Raw genomic sequence first — 19855 nt, 5'->3', positions numbered from 1 at the left:
GTGGGGGTTGAAATGCAGAAACAATGAAGTGGAACAAATCCAACGGGCACCCGCTTTATCTCGTTCCCTTCGCCTTCCCCCGCCTTTTTTTTTTTCTTTTTCGCTATCTCCCTCTATCTTAATGAGCACCACAGCTTTCTATCAAGGGACGGCGTCGCCGCCATGCATTCCAGGCGGGGGCACATCCGGCCGCCGGGCGACGGCGTTACCTCGCCGTCCTCTCGCTCTCCACTCCAAATGCAAATGTCAGGAGGACTTCAAAACCCCGAGCGGCTGCAGAGCCGTTATCCGGAGAGGAGTCACTTCAACGCTCTCGGCTTCTCTCAAGGTCAAAAGGAAAGCGAGGGGAGTGGCGGCGAATTACCGCGGTTAAATCGGGCGTGTTGAAGATTGAAATGCGGGCGAGTTTTGAAGTTTCAGCGCGTTCTGAAACCAATCGCGCCGAGCGGGAAGCGCTGACAAGCGGTGAAAGTTAATCTCGTTAGCTCGCCCGATTACTCGTCGGCTTCCCGTTGTTTAAATCACACCGCCGCCGCCGCCATCTCAGCCGCACGTTTTGTACCGCACGTTAGCTCGCGTGGAGGTTTCTGCTTGTTCGTCCGTACTAAGATTATCTTTGCTAATGCTCACACGGTGGTTAGAAATGGGACGTTGTGTCTGCACTCCGCCGCTAAGAAGGCCTGAGACCTCTAGTTGCCCCCCTGCGGTCTCGTTAGCACCTTGCGCCGGTGCGAGCGGGTGAACGTAGTCCGATCCCCCGAGCTGTCGAAAGACCAATTTTCCATTTGTACCTTCTCCTCCGGCAGACGGAAATGTCTCGAGTCGGCGCGAGGATTTCATACTTCACGTCGAACTCGGGTGCGGAACTCCAGGATACGGCACGGGGTCGTTATGGTGACGGCCGAGGCGGAAGCCGCCAGGATCGATTTAGCCTTTGCCGATTTGTCTGGAAGGTGTCGCCATCTTCTGCGCCAGATGCTCTCCTCCGTGCACGAGGCTCGGGCTCCTCCGATGAAGAATCGCCGGCCATCTGCGCGTCTTGATGCGCCTTCCCAGTAACATAGATCTCCACAACTATCCATCAGTGTACAAGTTCTGCACCCGCAGAAGCAGGAATGACATCACTTCCACTTTAGCACATTAGCCAAGCCCACTTCAAATTTTCCACCAATTGCACTAAAATTACCGGAAACCTCAGGGGAAGGAAGTTCTGCCGGGATGACGCGTGAACTGCCGGCTGCCAGAACTCCAGAAGAGAGTGTCGTCATTCTGCTCTGGCAGCTCAGGGAGCCAGAACGTATGCGTTGCTTCTTGCCGAGGATGTCGAGGCTTTCGCTCCCCGCTACTCGCTCGCAGCTCAGTTTCACCGAGCAAAGATCAACCGTTATTTTCATGAGAGGTACGATATGTGTCTGGCCTTGAGAAGCCAGATCATGTTTCACGCTCCGAATCAATACGAGGTAGAATATCTAAGTTTATTTGCCCAGCTGGCTCGCCGCTTGCCGATACAATCTCGTCTCCCTTCAGATTCAACCCGGGATAAACCCTAATAATAAGCTTGTAGGCTTACTCCAAGTATTAATGATACCCTGCCTCGATCTTATTCTCCAATAAATCCCAACCGCCGTATCGGTCGATTTACGATCCATTTTTTTTTGTTACCTCGAGTCCTTGAATCACACCGACCGTATTGTTCTGTTCCAGCATTTCCTGCCACGGCGAGAATAAGACCTCCGGATCGATGTCAGCTCACGGCGCTAATATGTTCCCCGAGCGGTCGGCGTCACAGTCCGGTTCCGGGATTTAATTTATGGATTTCCATTGTCAGAAGCACAGATATCCAAAATGCACAGGCAGAAGGTGAAGCTCGAGGTTGCCAGGAAGCTCCGTGTGGGTCCGGTGCCTTGCTCAAGGGGGAGTCTGGAGTGCCCAGGAGGTGGACTGATGGTGGACTAGTGGTCAAGTCTTGAACGGGCAGGTCTCCGATCCCCAAAGCCGACCACGCCGTCCCTTATCGGACAAATCGGTTTCCGATCGATCCCGGTGCCTCCGAAGTTAGCGGGCGTGGAGATGAAAAATTAAACGCAAGTGGAGAAAGAAACCAGAGTGAAGCATGAAAGGGGGGGGTTTTTTGGACCAACAAAAGGTTGGTGGCCAAACTTTCTGGTTCAGGGGCCGCATTGACTTTTAAAATTGACAGACGGGCCGGGTCAGCACGAGATACATTCATGTAAACAAATTTACAAATCTGACATTCAATCGTTTTTCCCTAATAGCTTCATGTCCAGCTCATTCATGTGTGTCGGTATGTCCACAGTAAAGGCTAAATCACAAAGCTAGTCTGTGTCATTCAGCTCGGGAAAATTCTACAGTGTTCTCAAGTAGCTCCAAAAATGAAATAATCTCCTGTTTGACGTCCAGGATTCATTGGTCCAATCATTCAACCACTCAGTAATTTTTGGCGGGCCGGGTTAAAAAGACCAACGGGCCGGCTGTGGCCCGCGGGCCGTAGTTTGCCCGACCCTGGTCTAAACCCTTGACGTTCTTGAATACGAGTCAGTCATCAGCATAGAGGAGGAGTTTCTGGGCTTCCCTGAACAAACCTGACCTTCAGAAGGAAGAGACACCTTTCATTTGGACACCTTTCATTTCCTCTGGGAAAATTGGTTTTCGGTCGCAAATATTTCGGTGAAACAGCAACGAAGCGCTGCTTCAACGTGATCTGGCCCTTCCCAGACAAACGTCAGTCCAACTTCCTGGAGGAGTCTGGCCTTCTGCCCGAACCTTGGCAGCCCATCGCCGTCTCCATTAAAGTCGTCACCTCACTTAGCATTCGAGCGATTGTTTTTCAAGCCTCCCGCAAAAAAAAAAAAAAAAAAAAAAAAGGTCTAAGCTGAGCGGCTCGCCGGTCCGAGTTGAGATGTTTGGTGGCGAGGTGAGTCGACGCCGCGGGCCAGTTGCGTCATCAGACAGTCAACATTTAAAGTCCGGGGCCTCGCTTGCATAATACCATCTTATTATTCAGAGGAAACGCTGCTCCTCATTAAGAGAAGGTGACCTTACCAGTTGTTTGTAGCCGCCCGAGTCTCGCCGTCTCGCTCGTCTCCGCCAGACTCGAACCCCACCCCCCCCCACGCGTCGCTACGGTAACATGTAAATTCACGTCAAAATCCAACCATTTCCATACGATGTAAATGCGACACGCTCCAGAGGCGGCGCCGGCCGGCCTCATTTAATTGAACAACGCTGGAATGAGGAACCACGGCCAGAAATGGCGGCGGTGGCGGCGGCAGGCGGCGGCGGCTCATTGCCATGCATAGTGCAAAGACAATGGGGGACAGCAGAGCGGGTGGGGTGGGCGGGGGGTCCCGCAGGCAATATGCGAAAAGAAAAACAGGATATATGATTCCCCGGGGGGAGGCGGGACAAGGAAGATGATCTGAGACGGCGGCAAGAGGGGAAGGAAACATATTGGCGCTTATTATAGGGAGGCGTAATGGGATTCCTGGTCAAGTGAGGCCGAGCGCCGTTTTCATTTCCGCGTCCCGTTCGGATACGCGGCCGCCGGCGCACGACCGGACACGTCTTTATGGGGAGATAATTGAATTGTCTGTATTTATTTAGGACCTAAAGATAATCTTTTAATAAAGCGGCAGCCCGGCGCCTGAGGTCACAAGACAGGAAGTGATTATTCGTGATGCGGCGAAGCGGGAAAACACGCCACACCCGTGGCTTCCTCTGCCGGCCGGTGACGCCGAGGAGTTCCCAGTGAGCTCCTCCGATAGATGTTTCCGAGAGGAAACATACATTGAGAGTCAGCAAAGCGGTGCACCCGTTGCCTCTTGGCGAGAAGGTCCCTGCTTCTGTGTGGAGTCTCCATGTTCTCCCCCTGGGGTTCCTCCAAGGTCCCCCCACAGTCCAAAAACAGGAGGTTCACCCGAGACCAGACATTGTCCAGAGGTGGTAGTGAGAGGGTCAACACTTGTATGCCCCGATATGTGTCCTTGCGACGGACCGGTTCAGGATGAACCCCACCTTTGACCCGGTGACTGGAGTGAAGGATTAGCGGTGCGGATGATGAACGAATGAATGGACGAGTGAATGAACACCTTTACCATCCGAGCTGTGACGGCGTGCCTGAAGTGCAGAGGAGTTCCCGCGGCAAAGAGCACCGGAACATCCTGCCGTCTCTGTGTTCAAGATCAATTAGTACTTCAAATGAATCAGAACATTTGCTTCGAGCGGTCGATTCTTCTTTTTTTTTTCGGGGTCAAATCAAACGCGTAGACAGTTCCAGGCCGAAGATGAAACGAGGAGAGCGGCGGCCCGACGGCTCTGTCTGGTATCAGACAAGTAGCCGCCCACGCGCACATTGTTCACCGTTGACCTGGAAACATCCGGCGCTATTTGAGTAGCGCCGATCGTCTTCACCGCCCACTGACTAATTAATGTCACGTCTCGAACGGCGGAGAAAAACCTCATTCGCCCAGCCGGATCGAGGTCTGGGGAAAGTTGGCGCTTCACGGTATGCTTAGATCTAGGTTGCCGATAGCAACCGGATGCGGTTCAGCCGGTGTAGCGAGCCCTCCGATCGAGGGGTTTGCAGCTAACAGCCAGCTAAAGTGCCCTTCAGCAAGGCAAGCCGATTTAACAACGCGATTTACCTTTTTTCTCCGCCCTGACAAAATAGGAAATCAGCCGAGGATACGTGTCGCTCGTTTCCCTTCTTTTCTTCATGACGTCGCGAGTTTCACGGGGCGAGATGACAAGCGTTCTGAACAGATGGCGTGATGGCGTTTCCTTCGGTGGCCGCCGGGCCGGGAGGAAATGGACTCGTCTCCGGTGGCTCGGCAGCTTGCTTAAGGACTCGTTCACTCATTGATGGCTGCGCTCCGGCTTTCTGTCCTTTTTCCTTTTTCCTTGAACCCCGGGGGGGTTCGTGATATCCCCTAGCGCGAAGCTAAAACCTGTCAGCAGCCGTTAGGACGGCGGAAGACATTTCCCCTGACCCGCATCACGCCCGGCCCCCGGCTTCAATCACCAGCCGGGCGCAACTCCGGAAAACATAACGCCAGATCCCCCCCCTTGTTTTTTGACTTTGTTTTGTTTTGATTTGCGCGACAGCTAGCGGAGAGAGTGTCATGGCCGGCTACGCCGCGGGTCGCGGCGGAGAAGACGGAATATCAAATAGCGTTGCCTCGGATGTAGAAGAGGCGGGAGGGGGTCGTGACAGAGAGGGCAAGTCAAAAATGACATCCCTGGAGATCATTTATGGATGAAAGTTATTTTCCACAAATGGCGCCTGAAGCTCGAGGACAAAGAAGGAGCGAGAAGAAGATCCAGCTGTGAATAACGGAGGGGTCGCTTCGGGTTTAGCGAGCGTTGTAGCGCCTCGCTTGTAGCGCCGTTTCCGGAAAATCTCCCGCCGGTGTTTTTTTTTTTTTTCCCTGATTATCCCGGCGTGTTTTTCCACCGAGCTGAATGTCGCTCGCGCCTCTTAACCCGCCGTTATTATCCCCGGCGCCGCGTCCACTCGACGCGAGCGCCGCCGCCGCCGAAGGTCTTGGTCCAAGAGGCGCCGGCGTACCTGCACAAGAGCATTTCACACCGTCTAATTATATCGTCTCGTGCACATTGCGGTCGCCGGCTCCCGCCGGGATCCTGCCGTCGGGTTATTCGGGATTCTAAATTGGGCTCCGAGCCGCAGATCAACACAACGGATGCCCAAATGGAGCGACGTTCCGAGACGTTTGAAGACCTCTTTGACGAACCGCTCCTCAATAAGATGGAAAAGTCTGCTTTTCAAATTTTTATTTTAACTTTCTTAATAAAACCACGGCTGTTTTCAACGCTAACGTTTCCAGGGTTTTTTCAGACTCTCTTCGTCAAACGGACCAAACTGGTTCCGACACTGTCTGGCCTCTTATACTTGGATCACCGCCCTTCAAAAAGAAGAGAACCGTTTGTCTGCTGGACTGAACGAGGAAGAACATCCGCCTCATCCAACCAGGGGTCGCCGTTCTTCACCCCGAATGCGACGCTGTCGTTCGTTTACCCGACATAGACTTCATTTCGCTCACGTTCTGCCCTCCGGTCCTGATCTCGGATCAGCCTTCGCAACTAAACCGAAACCCATCAGAGTCCGTTTCAGAGCGTTCAAACCAAATGGACCGGTCCGGACCGGACCGTCCCGGCAAGCGCGGGGGTTCACTTCAAGCCGACCGATCAGCGCTAATGTGAACGCACTTGAAAGTGGATCATTGCCGAAGAATTCAGCGACAACTTTGTCCTCAGGAATAAAAATGATGGTCTTTGGATCTTCTGACTTTGTCGGTCCGACTTTCAAAATCCACCTCACCCGGACCGACACGCGCTTCCTTGTTTTGTGCGACTGTGCGTAGTCCACGCCGTCCACGAAGCGCCCCAATTTCACAAAACGTTACACCGGAAAAGTTGTGGAAATTGTTAGCGACGCGGTTATCCCAGAACCGCCTCGGGGATCGCACGGGAATTTGATTTCCTTTCTGGGCGAGCGGTTCCCCAAACCACCGAGGTAAAGCTTGAAATGAAGAGAGAGGGGAAACCGGGACATTCGGAGTCCAGACCTCCCGCGCATGAAAATCAAAAGACAACTTCGAGCGCAACCCGTTTTCCCTCCGCACCTTAAAAAGCCTAATTCGTTTGAGATGCGATTTGCCGTGTTGTTGTTGCTTATAGCAAGGAGGCGATAGCCGCGGGGCGAATTAGCTCTCTCATACCCATAAACAGTAATACCGCCGAGACGAACGCTAACGGGCTCCGCGCCGCCCAAGCAGGTGCGCCGCGGAAAGTGACGGGTTTTGCATTCCAATCGTGCAAACGGCGAGTCAACGGAGTTCGCGCGCTTCCAAGGCGAAGGGAGGGCTCGTAATTTATGGAGAAACATCCGGGGCTTTACCTTGGATCAGAGCTCGGAGACGCCTTGGGGCCCGCCAGACATCAAAATGTTTCTTGTATTTACGCCCGAAGCTGCGGGGCGAGAGGGAGCCTCTTGTCGGTCCCTGACAAAACAGCTGACCCGTGAAAGTGGCTATTTAGCTTCGAATAAAAGGGGAGAGCGTTTGTTGCCGTTTAAGCAAAAAAATAAAAAATAAAGTAATGTTCGGTCAGGTTCGGACGATCGGGTAAAGAAGGACGGCGGAAGCGAGGGCAGGAGTTTGCGGGATGCCGGCTGAGGTCGGCCCTTCTCCGCTTCCCAAAGGGCAGAAGTAATTTTCAGCTCTAGTGAGCCAGCTACAGGAATATCTTAGTTTCAACACATAACAATACTCGAGCTCATTTATTCACATTCTCCCGTGGCGGCGGCGGCGGCGGCTAATACACTAAATAAAAGGAGCAAATCAAGGTGTAAGGTCTTGGTTGCCGTGGAGACCCCGCCAAAATCATTCCCGGGACGACGTCAACCTCGACCGCTCTGTCGTGTCTCCTTGCGACGTTGTGACGGCAAGCAGCAAAATGATGCTAATTCAAGGCGGCTACTGCGTTGCTGCTAGTTTTATTGCCACTAGTTTTAGTTGGCTAATACACTTAATAAAAGGAGTAAATAAAGGTGAACGGTTTTGGTTGCCGTGGAGACCCCGCCAAAATCACTCCCGGGACGACGCAAACCTCGGCCAGTCCGTCGTGTCTCCTTGCGACGTCGTGACGACAAACGGCAAAATGATGCTAATTCGAGGCGGCTACTGCGTTGCGGCTAGTTTTATTTGGCTAATACACTAAATAAAAGGAGCAAATCAAGGTGTACGGTCTTGGTTGCCGTGGAGACCCCGCCAAAATCATTCCCGGGACGACGTCAACCTCGACCGCTCTGTCGTGTCTCCTTGCGACGTCGTGACGGCAAGCAGCAAAATGATGCTAATTCGAGGCGGCTACTGCGTTGCTGCTAGTTTTATTGCCGCTAGTTTTAGTTGGCTAATACACTTAATAAAAGGAGTAAATAAAGGTGAATGGTTTTGGTTGCCGTGGAGACCCCGCCAAAATCACTCCCGGGACGACGCAAACCTCGGCCAGTCCGTCGTGACAACAAACGGCAAAATGATGCTAATTCGAGGCGGCTACTGCGTTGCGGCTAGTTTTAATTGGCTAATACACTAAATAAAAGGAGCAAATAAAGGTGTACAGTTTTGGTTGCCATGGAGACCCTGCCGAAATCACTCCAGGGGACGACACAAACCTCAACCATTTCTTGGATCGTCTTGTCTCCCTGCGACATCGTGACGACAAACGGCAAAATGATGCTAATTCGAGGCGGCTACTGTGTTGTTGCTAGTTTTATTTGGCTTAAGATGGACCCAAAACCTCGGGGGAATTTAGGATCCAGGAAATATTTCAAAGTGTAAACCAAGGATCCGACCGGGGCTCGTGGCAGAAACGGGAAACAGGTTTGCGGGGAGCTGATCGGAGGAGATGGAAGTAGCACCGAAGTAGGAGACGCAGGAAACGCGGCACAAAATAAAACCGTAGCGCGGAGCGTAACGGGGGAATAACAAGCTCACAACCAATCCACGAGACGGCAAATGAAAAAACGGATCGCCCCGAGCCAGACCGTCGCAACTTTCCGAAAGCCAAGTTTCACTTTCAAGGGCTCGAGTGAGTCTGAGTTTCCACTCGTGTCCAGCGGGAACGGAAGGTGCTAACGTGGCTAGCAACACCGGAGCCGCCTCCGCCGGGAGGTTCAGGTGCCGCGGGAGGCTTCGTGCAACTGGAGGTGGTTGAAAAGGTCGGGACGGGACGGACGCGGTTTTCCAGACGCCGCACCGCCGTAATCCACTTGTCCGGACGGCGCCACAAGTGTGTCCCATTTGTATTGTTGCTGTTTTTGAATATAAATCAGCGGACTTAAACATTTTATGGGGATTAGGCCAGCTTAGCTCCGTGGCTAATGCAATGATTAGGGATTTCTGCCGCGGCAGATAAGTGAGTGTTCACGAGTTACTCAGCGACTCCAGTCAACTAACAAAGACCTTGAGCCGAAACGGCACAACATCTGCGGCGGCGGCGGCGGCGGCGGCGGCCGCAGCTGCTGCTGCGTCGACAGTAAGGCGGCGACATTTGTCACACGGTGACGCATCACTTTGACTGCCAGCTCAGCGACCGGAGTGATAACACGACTTCCGCCGCACACGGACCGAAAGCGAGCTGAGGAAAGTGTGTAAAAGAGTACGGTTTAAATACTTTGACTTGCTACATTATTCTTTTTCAGCGGACCGAAATTCCCGGACTATTGTGTGCAATGGAATATAAGACACACCGGCTAAAAAAAAACCATATAAATATATGTGTGTATATATATATATATATATATATATATATATATATACACAGGCCGCACTTGTCTATAAATGCACATAAATGTGTTCATAAAAATAAATAAAATAAAATATGAATAAAAAATCATGAAATGTAAATAAAAATAGCTAAATCAATATATGTGTTCATTTAAAGGCCGCACTTGTCTATAAATGAATATATATATATATATATATGTAAAAATAAATAAAATAAAATATGAATAAAAAAATCATGAAATGTAAATAAAAACAGCTAAATCAATATATGTGTTAATTTAAAGGCCGCACTTGTCTATAAATGAATATATATATATAAATAAAATAAAATATGAATAAAAAAATCATAAAATGTAAATAAAAATAGATAAAATAAAATATGAATAAGAACTCATAAAATGTAAATAAAATAGCTAAATCAATATATGTGTTTATATAAAGGCCGCACTTGTCTATAAATAATATATAAATAAAAATTAATGAAACAAAATATGAATAAAAAATCATAAAATGTAAATAAAAATAGCAAAATCAATATATGTGTATCTATATATATATGTATATATACATAGGCCGCACTTGCCGCAGGTGTCCATGTTGCAAACATGAGATATTTACCCAAAAACATTTGTTTTTACTTTTAATTAAATACATAGCATTAAAATCCACAAATACGTACTGGAAATGTTTCTTTCCAAAAAGTGTCTGTAACACGGCCGATGAAAAAAATGAATGATAAATAACACAAGGAAAAGTCCTCCAGCTGATCACTGACGGCATTTTGAATATTTGTACTTTTCCGAGGGCCCAGTAGTCCAGCTTCCTGGAGCCTCAATGTTCTCCTTGTGTCTCCTTGGGGTTCCTCAGGTTCCTCCGAAACCATGAGATGAATGGTTTGCAGTATCGAGGATGAATGAATGCACACGACTGTTTTTTTTCCACCAGCGATGAATCACAGAAGCCTCTGGTCTACAAATATTCCAACTATGTCTCTGATTTATGGACTTGATTTTTGAACAAGTCCAGATTGGACGCGACGATTGTGTCACACGCAGGCGTTAATAAACCGCTCAACAGAATTCATGGCATCATCCCCCGTCATCCAGGAGGCTGCCAGAAACTCCGCTTCCTTTTTGTGGAACAGGACTATGTTTGGATATCTGGCTCACCTCTGCATGTCCGAGCGCCGCTGTCATGTGATGAGTAAAAAGGAAACCCGAATCGGTCAAACTCGGAAAATAATGGGAGTTCCGCGCACACGATGCAGCAGCAGAACGAGGAAGTACGACATTGATGGATTTATTCGTGAGAAATGGGAGAAAACAGAGCGGAAGCAAGGAAGTCCACTGATGTTTTTGTTGCATTGGGCAGCGTAGCTTTGTAGCTTTTGATGAAATTTCACTTGACCGCTCGATTTGACCGCCAGACAGCCTTACACACTAATGATACTCTTTTTCTTTGCCTTTGGGCTTTTCCCTTCAAGGGTCTCCACCTTCTCCATATAACCTCAGCTTTCCACCCGAATTCCTCTCATTCACCACATAATTCTGTCTCGCTGCAACTAACCTTTATTCCTCGACCTTCCGGAGCTCACCTCCACTTTCTAGATTCTATTCAACCTGTTCCCTGCTCTCACGACAGATCACGATGTCATCCGCAAACATCATGGTCCACGGAGATACCTGTCCAACCCTTATCTATCAACATCACCACTGTAAACAAGATGGAACTCAGAGCTGATGAAGCTCCACCTCCACCTTGAACTCCTCTTTTACACATGCAGCACACCTCTGCACTATCTCACAGCAAGCATACAAGTCCTGCACCAAAAGCATACTTCTCTGCCACTCCAGATTTCCTCAAATATTAAAGTTCCTCTCCCGACACCCTGTTGTATGCTTCTTCTAGGTCTACAAAAGCGCAATGCAGCTCCCTCTGTAGTTCCCTATTAGCACTCACGATGCATATACTGCATCTGCAGTACTCTTTGACACGATGATAATAATAATAATAATAAAAACAATCCATGGAGAAAGAGTGGTATACAACAAAGGACAGCTGCGGGTCCATTTTACCCATTAGCAATACTGCTGAAAAAAAAAACATTAGCGAATAGTTTTCTGAAAATGTTGCCATTTTAAAGTCGTGATGCTTACAGAGCCATAAACACAAATTTAGGATCCTGCAGAGACGCTCAAGGGGCACGAGAAAGAAAGAACCCAGCTGAAAGCACAGGGTGGAAAAACAATTCTCATCAAAGTGAGAACTCGACGGGTTCAAACGTGCAGCGCGACGCCACCATCTCTCTTCGTCACGTCGTATCTTCCGCTCCGTCGAGATTGATGGAAACCTTCGCGTCGCCGGCCGACACTTTCTGTCAGGATGTCCCCGTGTGACTTCGCCGCCTCGCTTCAACGGAGCTCATCCTTGTCATCCACTATTTACGGGCGCGATCCCCTTCTCGTCGGAGTTAACTCCCCGTAATGGAGCCGCTACCTAGTGGGGCGTCCTTCAAAATCGCGACACTTAATTGATGCTAAGCGAGCCTCGGCTGGTTTTTCCAGCAGAGGCGTCTTTCTACCATCTCACTCCGAAGTGTCGGACATACTCACCGGTGACTTTGCATCGAGTTCCTCCTCCTTGTAGCGGATGTAATAATATGGTCATAGATGGAACAAACTGGTGAATTGTTTTGTGATGAAGACGGAGGATCGGTTAGTTGTTCGTGGAGTTCGGATCGCCAGTTGGTAAATGTCCGCAAAAACAAAGCTCCCACCCAAGATCGTGTCCGTAGTGACAGAAAACATGTCGGAGCCAAAGGGGTCGAAAGTCCGCGGAGGTTTAAAACCGGTGCGTCGGGCGTGAATCAGAGCAAAATCCTGGAAATATCCGTTTTTGAGTTCTCGCAGACGGGAGCATGACCCTTCCGCCCCGCTAAAGGGTTCGGTTGTCAAATCCAAAACTAGTCCAGATAACTCGGGAGCAGAAAAAGCCTTGCCTCCGGCGGAGGTCCCGACCCAGACGTCCATCTTCGGTCCCTCAAATGGTGCGTGAGATTCCAAAAAGCGCATGAACGCAAGGAGCCAAAACAAACCGAGGACATAAATCGAGTCCAAATGGCATCTTGGACTTCTGAACCAAAGTGTCCTTGCCTGAAATCACCTCTTTCTGACTCAGCTGATGGTGACATACCTTCTCTTGCCTTCTCTCTCTCTCTCTCTGTGTAGGATTTCTCTGAGCAGGAGGTGGCAAGAAAGACCAAATGCCATGGACGTGTTCAACTTCACCTACTGGAACGCCTCCGAGGGCAACGACACAGAGGTCGCGGAAGCCGGCGAAAGCGCCTACAAGACCGTGGAGGTGGTGTTTATCGTGCTGGTGGCCGGCTCGCTCAGCCTGGTCACCGTTATCGGCAACATCCTGGTCATGCTCTCCATCAAAGTTAATCGGAACTTACAGACTGTCAACAACTATTTTTTATTCAGCCTCGCTTGTGCCGACCTGATTATCGGACTCTGCTCCATGAACTTGTACACGGTCTACATAGTGATAGGGTACTGGCCCCTGGGACCCGTGGTGTGCGACTTGTGGTTGGCCTTGGACTACGTTGTCAGCAACGCGTCCGTCATGAACCTTCTCATCATCAGTTTCGACAGATATTTCTGCGTCACCAAGCCCCTCAGCTACCCTGTCAAAAGAACCACCAAGATGGCGGGGATGATGATCGCCGCCGCTTGGGTCCTGTCTTTCATCCTCTGGGCGCCGGCCATCCTCTTCTGGCAGTTCATCGTCGGGGGGCGGACGGTGCCCGAGAAGGAATGCTACATCCAGTTCTTCTCCAACGCCGCCGTCACTTTCGGCACCGCCATCGCCGCCTTTTACCTCCCGGTTATAATCATGATTCAGCTGTACTGGCAGATATCCAGAGCCAGCAAGAGCCGCGTGAAGAAAGACAATCGCAAGCCATCCGGAGGGAACCCCGAGCCCCTGTCCCCCGGCCAGAAGAAGAACAACAAACCCAAACCCAACAATAACAACATCCCGGGGGGAGAAGATACGGCGTGCTCCCAGAGCCAAAACGCCGACGACGGGGCCAATCAGCACGACGGGAAGCTGCAGAACGGCAAAGGACCCTCTTCCACCACCGCCGAGGGCGACGCCGAAGCCGAGGACGGGGCCAGGGAGAACTGCGCCCCCGGGGAGGAGAAGGAAAGCTCCAACGACTCCACATCGGGCAGCGTCGCCGCGTCCAACCAGAAGGACGAGGAGGCGGCGCCCTCCGTGGCGAGCGTCCCGGCGGAGTCCGGCCAGCAGGTCCCGCGGCAGCGAGCCAAGGCGGGAGTCTCCAAGCTGACCTGCATCAAGATCAAGACCAAATCGCCCAAAGGCGACTGCTACACGCCGTCCAACGCCACGGTGGAAATCGTCCCGGCGTCGGAACGGCAGAACCACGTGGCTCGCAAGATCGTGAAGATGACCAAGCAACCGCCCAACAAGAAGAAGAAAGCGGCGCCGTCGCGGGAGAAGAAAGTGACCCGCACCATCATGGCCATCCTGGTGGCTTTCGTGGCCACCTGGACTCCTTACAACGTGATGGTGCTCATCAACACCTTCTGCTCCAGCTGCATCCCCAACACGGTGTGGACTATTGGCTACTGGCTGTGCTACATCAACAGCACCATCAACCCGGCCTGCTACGCCCTCTGCAACGTCACCTTCAAGAAGACATTCAAACATCTCCTCCTCTGCCAGTATAAGAATATTCGGTCGGGCAGATAAATCCGATCCACTCCAGGAGTTTTAAAGATGATTTCTGTCAGTGTGTGTGTGTGTGTGTGCCATCACCGCATGTCTGCGTGAGTGTGTGTGTGTGTGTGTGTGTGTGTGTGCTTGAGAAGAGCCATTTCTGAGAAAGTCTGCAAGGGTACGTTTGAAAATTACTTTCCGTCGTCTCGTCGTTAGTTTTCCAATTTCTCTCCGAAATGACTAGTTGTAGCACTTTACACGAAACCGGGGCGACGCCGGTCGCGCGGCGGACGTGTCCGTGCAGACGCAGCCGCCGACGAGGCGGGAGAAGGTCGGCGGGGCGGCGAGCGATCGGGAGATCCCGAAGAGCTGCGATGTACGAAAAACACTTCAAAAACGGGAAAATAGGGCTGACTGAATTCACAAACCTCGAGTTCGGTCAAGATTCCTGTAGATAACTGTACATATCAGCGTATAATCCATATCTGTGTGAGCGCACTGAGTGCAGGGTTGTGTGTGAAGACCCCCCTCCCCGTCATACATATGTGTGTGTGTGTGTGTGTGTGTGTGGACCTCATTGACCAGCAGCATGAAGAGTAAAGTTGTGTGCAGTTGCACCCTGACGCGGTTCCGCTCCGGCTCAAAGAACCCAAAGAACCTGATTTGTTTTTAGCGAAGCGATAAACAACGTCCAACTTTTAGCGCGCTAAAACCATCCCCAGATAGCCGGTGAGCTTTCCCTTCCTGAGCTAAAGCAGAACCCGGACCTGGACCTGGACCAGCTGGACCTGAGAAGAAGCGAAGTGGAATCCGAACCCACCGGTGCAGATGCCGAAGCTGGTGTTCCGTGACGCTTCTTGTTCTTTCAGTCCTACGTGAGCCGTCCTTCAGGATCCGGTATTCCCCAACGCCCTCGGAACTCCTGCCCTGCTGCTTGTTGTCCGACCCGATGAGGACCAGGGAGAAGGTCTCGCAGCGTCAGTCCAGGATCCGTGCAGCCTCGCTAGTATGTTTTGCTCATTCCTGTTTTGTCTCCGATGATTTAGCCCTGGACTTTCTCAGACCCGCTATATCACCGCTCTGACGCTTAGCATAGCATCTCAGAAAAAGGCTTGACCCCGGTGAGTCCGTTTCTCAAAAGAAAAATCCTCCGATCGGACAAACCGACGTTCTCGGGTCTCTCGTCTCACAAAGGGAGCCGGAGTCACGCCGAGATTGTTCAGTCAAAGTCTCTGATTCACCAGCCGCGATTAAATTTTAGCAGCGACCGGGACGGTCGTGTCCACTGTCGTTTCTTTCCCGCCGCCAGGATTCGTCCCGCTCAGAGTAAAACTGGCGGTCGGAGCTCAGAGCTACCGGTTATTATCCTCTGGGGGAAGTCATTGTTTTTCCTTGACTTTATTTCTATTTTATTTGTGTGTGTGTGTGTGTGTGTGATAGTTGGACAGACACACCGCTAGGCTGTGCTAATTAGCGGATTGATGTCACTGTTGCATTGTGCTTTGTGTGTGTGTGTGTGTGTGTGTGTGGGTGTTGAGACTGGGTTTTACTTCGGATCGCAGGCGACTAGCTTGTGATTTAGATAAGGGCTACTTTCACCTCTTCGTCTCATCCCGTCATCGAATCCATAAAATGAAAATCACCCTCCTCAGATCACGCCTCGCCCAGACGTCGTTTTAATTCATGTCACCAAAAAAAAAAACCAAAACCTGTTCTATCCAAAAGAGAGAAAAGTGATTCCCCAAAGGCGCCTCCTCTCCTCCAGGGGGGATCTAGGACAGATCCCGTGACGAGGGACGCACCACGAGGCCCATAAGATTAGGGGACGGCGCAAAACATGTATGCTTGAGATTAAAGATGACCCATTACAACACTTAGCTCACAGCGGTGCGCTACTGTATCACGCTCCACTTAGCGCCTCGCGCATCTCTGATCCCCCCGCTATAGACTCTACCTCATATGAAGTCATGAATGTAATATAAATATGGCATGTTCTCCCATTGGGTCGCTCCATTATTCATTGTCATTTCCTCCCATAGACCCATACGACCGCCGATCATCCCGCCTCTTCTTCCACAATGACCGACGCCTGCACGTCAACATTCGTTTGCCGCTAAACAGAACAGCGCAGTCGGTGTCATGTGTCTGCCAGTTCTACAGGCGAGAAGCTCCCGCGTTCAGCTGTTGAACACCCAAGTGTTCGTTCCGTCACGGTTGGTTTCTGGCTTTTGTTCTTTGGCCGGCGCGGGAACTTCTGGTGATGTCGGCTAAAGCGAGCGGCCAAAAGTACTCTGGGAGGCTCCAGGCGCTCATCTTTACCGGCGCCTGTAGGAACCTGAGAACTTGGCCGTTTTTTTGCTTACGGTGTTGCGGTTGCTGCTCTGAGTGAGGCTTAGCGATAGCCTGCCGCGCCCATCCTGGATCCCGGCGCCCTTTTGTGTTTAACACATCTGATAATCCAAGCTTGCAAAACGACACACTGGCCTTCTGGGGCCACCTCTGCTGGTCATGCAGCAAAGCTAACAAATCTAAGACATGGCAAAACTAACGCACCAATTTAAAAAAATCAGACCCATTTCTTTGGCACAAGTATCCGATTTATGATCTGGTATTAATGTATTGTATGATGAAGTTAGCATCCTAGCTCAGCCGTTGCTATTGTGAGCCTCCCCGCACCCAAAGGCTAACTTTGAGAAGCTACCATGGAATAACAAAAACCCGGGGTACGCAAGAGGGTACCGTATTTTTCAAACTATATGGCGCGCTTAAAATCCTCACATTTTCTCAAAAATCGTCCATGCGCCTTATAATCCAGTGCGCCTTATGTATCGATTCTTGTTGTGCTTATTGACCTCCAACCAATTTTATGCGGTTCACTGCGCTCTAAAAACGGTCTAAAAGTTTTCGTGTGATTTTGATAACCGACAAAGCCGCTCGGATTGATTGATTGCTCCCACCTGACACGGCGACGGTGTCTTAAAGTGGTTGATTAAGGGTTGCAACGCCAGACAATGTTAAATAACCAATTTTGCAGTGCCGCAATACAAGGTTTTTCCAACCTCACACTAACTTCTGGTGTCCGCTATCGCTGGCAACCGTAAACCAATCAGAGAACAGTAGGTACTACGCTAACCTCGACCACTTTTCTTAACTGCGCTTCAACACAATATCACTGAACATTTGTGTTACGAGGAGCCACAAAAAGGCACCTGTTAAGAGACAATTCAAACTCAAGGCTATCAGTCGCGCAGTAGAAGACGTGAACAGAGCAGCCGCCGGGAATTCAACATGAACGAATCAATGGTATGGAAGTGGAGGAAGCAAGCAGATGAACCGCGCCGAGCGTAGAAGACCAAATAGTTTCTGACGGAAAAAAGCCAGATAAAAAAGTGAAAAAATACGGTACTTATCATTATGTCACGTATACTGCTTTAAAGCACCCGCTAGAGCTTGGTGAACTTTGAAAAATGCTGCCGTCGGTCAATCAGGGAAGGCCTGATTGTACGACGTGACGCTCCTCGATACGCAATGCTACGTTAGACGTCGCGGCGTCGCTTTTTAAAACCCGCGAAGCGACCGCTCGCGTGGAACCGTCTCTGAGATAGCGAGGAGCACCCGGTGAACGGGCGCGTTTATCTGTCGCTGTAGTTTTGGCAGGGAGGCGCGGCGTCCGGCCGAGTCCGGCATCCAGCCATCCGTCACGGCGATAAGTGGCGCCGCGTCTGTCTGACATCTGTCAAATGTCTCGGCCGCGGATGAAGAGGCTTCCAGAACATCTGATTAATCTTCGCTAAGCTGTCGTTTGAGTGATACCAACAGGGGAAGCCGGTATCTGGTCCGCTGACGGGGGAGGAGGGGGTTTGAGCGGCGAGTTTATCCCTTCCTGGAGCGAGAAGAAGGAAGGAAGGATGCGGCTGAAAGTACGGGATGAATACGGGAAGCGCCTTTTAGCTACAACGTCCTGTTTCGGTAGCTTCTGCTTCTCGGTTTCACGTACCGATTCCTTTAAAAGGGCAAGAGGAGGACGGTCATGGTGGAGGAGGTGTTCAAGGGACGGTGGGAAGGTCTACGTGCCGGGGAGTCATTCGGTGACGGTTAAGGAGAGCATGTGTCTGATAGCTGACGAGGTGCCTCCGAGGTGCGCTCTTCAGAAGCAGATAGCAGGAATATGGGATGGAAAGGTGTCTGGAGCCGATGAGTTCCAAAGGTTGGTTCGGGCGCGGTATGTGGACCATGTTTGGAGAAGCAGCGGGAGCTTCTGCGAAGGTCGGCCAAGGGTTCCCGGCGCAGGAATCCCAACGTGCCGCTTTAAACAGGCGGCGGCGTGACGCTGATGCTCCCCCTCCTGCCACCGTTGCTGCTCTGGCAGTGACTTGCAGTGAGTTTCATGCCTGGTGAGGCACAGATTGATGTGCCTCATGATGGCTCAGCAGAAGAAGCCAGGAACACACATGCAGTTGTTGACGAAAAAACACTGTACATTGGAAATTTAGTTCATAAAGCAAAAGTATTTCAACAATTTAATCAAGATAAAGTGCAGAGAGACACCGATGCGGTGACGCCGACGGTCAGCCAGCAGCGCGCAATGGACATTGAGGCTCAACCGTCCGCTGCCTCACCGCGCGTCTCTTCTTCCCATTTGAACAGTGAATGTGAAAATCTGACCATTTCTAATCGAAAACCGGTGTCGTTAAATGAAAATGACCCTGACGGCGCAAATCACCGCTAAATATATCTTTTTTTTTTTTCTTTCCGCTATCGGCAAGTGAGGCACGGCCTCTCCTGCCTCCCCTGACTGCACTCTGGCGTCGCACTTCCACGCATCCCGTGTTCACCTCCATGTCATCACGTGCCGTCGGAGCCGGCGGGGCTCCTCTTCGTACGGCTAATGTCAAAGGGCTAGGCTCCTGTGGCGGAGTGCATGTGACATGTAGCGCCACTGGAAGGACGGGAGGGGGTTCAAATGTTAGCGTGGGGTTTTAGAGGGCGGTCCACGGCGTCTGGAAACTATATCGCCGGATTGTACGGAGCAATTTGAAGTGCCTTACCCAGAGCGACCTCCAAAACAAATTGCTCATTTTTTTTTTTTTTTTTTTCCTTTTTTTAACCTCACAAACCCCGGTCGTGCGGTCGAAGCGTCCGAACCGTAGCTCCGCCTCCGTCCTCATCTTCCTCCTCTCGAAGCTCTGAGCTCCACGTTTAGTGTCGTTTGTTTTCCCGCGGCGCCGATGAAGAGTTCTGAGACTGAACAAACTAGAGCCGACGCTCCGGTTGCCTTTTAGATGTCATTAAAGGAAGTGTGTACAGTCTGCAAGTGTGTGTGTGTGTGTGTGTGTGTGTGTGCCGGAGGCCGGTTGGCTCGATTCTTACCATGCTGCGTGTGTGTGTTTGTGTGTGTGTGTGCATTCACATTTGCAATATGTGAACTCACCCCCCCTTCCAGCGCCCCCTTCTCCCTGTGTGTGTGTGTGTGTGTGTGTGTGTGTGTGTGTGTGTGTGTGTGTGTGTGTGTGTGTTAATAGAACCCCCTCCCCCCCCCCCGACGCCTCCTCACCTCCAGGGCGCCGCCCCGGCGCGTGGCGTCTGAATATACAGACATTATACTGTACATTTTCTATCACCTTTTCTAAAAACCTGTTTTATTTTTAATTAAATTACTGTACAAATGTGCCGTTTAAGAATCCTGCGACGGCCGTGCAGGAATTATTTGTTGTTGTTTTTATTTTTATTTTTTTCAAAGAGAGCAAACAGGGAGGGGTTAAAGGTCAGGAGGGGAAGCGCTA

General features: G+C 50.8%; 1 protein-coding gene across 1 annotated transcript in view; it reads left to right on the top strand.

Annotated features, from left to right (window-relative positions):
* Positions 1-15774, top strand: part of chrm2a (cholinergic receptor, muscarinic 2a) — a 69629-nt gene extending 53855 nt beyond the window's left edge. The window contains exon 3 of the mRNA XM_086146313.1: positions 12554-15774. Within this exon, the coding sequence (XP_086002439.1) occupies positions 12594-14105 (1512 nt within the window). The 5' untranslated portion in view covers positions 12554-12593 and the 3' untranslated portion in view covers positions 14106-15774. The remainder of the gene's footprint in view (positions 1-12553) is intronic.
* The last annotated feature ends 4081 nt before the right edge of the window (positions 15775-19855 follow it).

The sequence above is a fragment of the Fistularia commersonii genome, chromosome 5, assembly GCF_037954325.1.
Source record: "Fistularia commersonii isolate RoL2024-O1a breed Wild chromosome 5, RoL_Fcom_v1.0, whole genome shotgun sequence".
NCBI classification, from domain to species: Eukaryota; Metazoa; Chordata; class Actinopteri; order Syngnathiformes; family Fistulariidae; genus Fistularia; species Fistularia commersonii.
This window is presented reverse-complemented; position numbering and strand designations above follow the sequence as displayed.